Genomic DNA, 2169 nt, shown 5'->3' with positions numbered 1-2169 from the left:
AAAAAAAAAAAAAAAAAAAAAAAAAAATAGGATGCCAATGCAAAGAACACTTAGCTTCAAAAAGACCTAAGGCTTTTAGACTCCCCTCTCTGGAAACTTTTTACCCCAGAGCCAGGTGCTGTTTCGCTCCTCCTCCATGTTCTTCTCCTTGGTTATCACCGTGCCAGACAGTCCAGGAGACCTAGAACTTGACCCTGTCTCCGTGGCGTGTAACCACACGCCCTCACCAAGCACAGCACACCATTTAATCAGGCAATGAACACACAGGATGATCCCATTAACTGTCTCCTCCCTGAGGCCCTTTCTGCACGTCTGCAGGAGAAATGTAGGAGCGCCCACTGCCCGAGCTACTTAAATGCATCTCCACACAGTGAGCAGGGTACCCAGCCCTTCAGAGAGCAAAGAACAAGTGGATCTCAGCCACTAATGACTATGCTGTGCAATGCTTTATCTTACGAGAAATTTGGCCTAATTAAACATCCAGCACAGAAAAAATTACTCATGAGATGTGTGATGAAAGTACTGCTAAATGCTTGTAAATGCTAATGCTGGTCTGGGTGTGATCTGGCAGGATTAGATTGGAGGACACATGGGACCTTCCGCAGCCTTAAGTATTATAGAATGATGCTTTAAAAAAAAAAAAATCAAGTCAACAAAATGCAGATAAGGGATCACTGTTCATCCTTGTCTTTTTTTTTTTTTTGCGGTACGCGGGCCTCTCACTGTCGTGGCCTCTCCCGTTGCGGAGCACAGGCTCATGACGCGCAGGCTCAGCGGCCATGGCTCACGGGCCCAGCTGCTCCGTGGCATGTGGGATCTTCCCGGACCGGGGCACGAACCCATGTCCCCTGCATCCGCAGGCGGACTCTCAACCACTGCGCCACCAGGGAAGCCCCATCTTTGTCTTTTGAAATTCTCTATTATTTACTGCTTCTTTGTATCCCCAGTGGGGAAAAATAGAACTGGGGTATAAAACCCTATCTTTACCAAATAAATTCAAGTAACTGATTAGTCCTCTGTTTTCTTTTCTTTTCTTTTCTTTTTTTTTTTTGGCTGCACCTCTTGGCTTGTGGAATCTTAGTTCCCAACCAGGGATTGAACCCGGGGGCCCCCTGCAGTGGAAGTGCAGAGTCCTAACCGCTGCGCAGCCAAGGAATTCCCAGCCCTCTGTTTTCTAATGCATAAAATAAACACCAGTACATCATTAGCCAAAATGCAGCACCTACACCAGGGGGAAAGGGCATATGGCAACACGCTTGCTTAGACATAACAGCCACAGATCTGCATCTTCCACTTTTGCATTGGGGAATAGGATAAGCGGAGGAAAAAGTGCTGATCTAGAATTCACGTTAAAAAAAAAAACAACAAACCAGCAACAAAGAAAGGCTTCTCCTGTTTCTTTTCCCAAATGAGGCTGAACTCAGGCTCAAGCATTGGCCCCAGATACTGCCATACCAGTTGCCCACACATGGCCCCGAGGTCCCTCACTCTTCTCAGGTGGCAAGTCACCTGGGCAGGAGTAAAGACAGATTTTTAAGCCACAGATCGAGGATAGCTTCTGCCACCAATTCGGTCCTTACTAATTTATTTGCCTGGACCAGTGTTAGATCTGCCAGGAAAAACAACAGTAACATAGACACAATATTCACTCTTCTGGCAAACACTTGTGTTACCGACTCTCAGCCTCCATGTAGTAATTCTAATTTTATGAACCAATATGTTTATATTTAAACAGAAAGCAAGACCTGTTATTTAAAACAGGTGAAATTCCTGGGAATTTCACTCACAGGAAGCTTGCATAATAATGAAAATGATGACAAAGGAAATTTTTTGGATCTCAGGTTCAAGGTCATTTTCTACCTTGAACCTGAAGAAAAGAAAACTGACCGACTTTAAAAAAGAAGGCCACTGAAACGCAGAATTCCTAACACACACATGAATTCGCTCGCAAAATGTCAACACCGAAAGGGTTACGTGTAACAAAACTCTTTAATTTAAGGAGCAGATCTTGGCACCGTGAAGACCTGTGAGATGTGTAAACAAAGCCTGCTGGTCGACCTGGATGATTTTAATGTGACCGAGTTCTACCAGAAGCACCAGAAGTCCCGGGTAAGAGCTGCTCACACCCGCTCTGGGTCCACAGGCTAGAGTCAGGTAGAGGCACAAGGC

General features: G+C 45.4%; 1 protein-coding gene across 1 annotated transcript in view; it reads left to right on the top strand.

Moving 5' to 3' along the window:
- MARCHF10 (membrane associated ring-CH-type finger 10) overlaps nucleotides 1-2169 on the top strand; it is an 84574-nt gene that overhangs the window by 64219 nt on the left and 18186 nt on the right. The window contains exon 7 of the mRNA XM_007456750.1: nucleotides 2000-2109. Coding sequence (XP_007456812.1) covers nucleotides 2000-2109 — 110 coding nt within the window. The remainder of the gene's footprint in view (nucleotides 1-1999; nucleotides 2110-2169) is intronic.

Source organism: Lipotes vexillifer, unplaced genomic scaffold (assembly GCF_000442215.2).
Source record: "Lipotes vexillifer unplaced genomic scaffold, Lipotes_vexillifer_v1.1 scaffold299, whole genome shotgun sequence".
NCBI lineage: Eukaryota > Metazoa > Chordata > Mammalia > Artiodactyla > Lipotidae > Lipotes > Lipotes vexillifer.
Note: the sequence above shows the minus strand (reverse complement) of the source record. Positions and strands in the feature narration are given on the sequence as shown.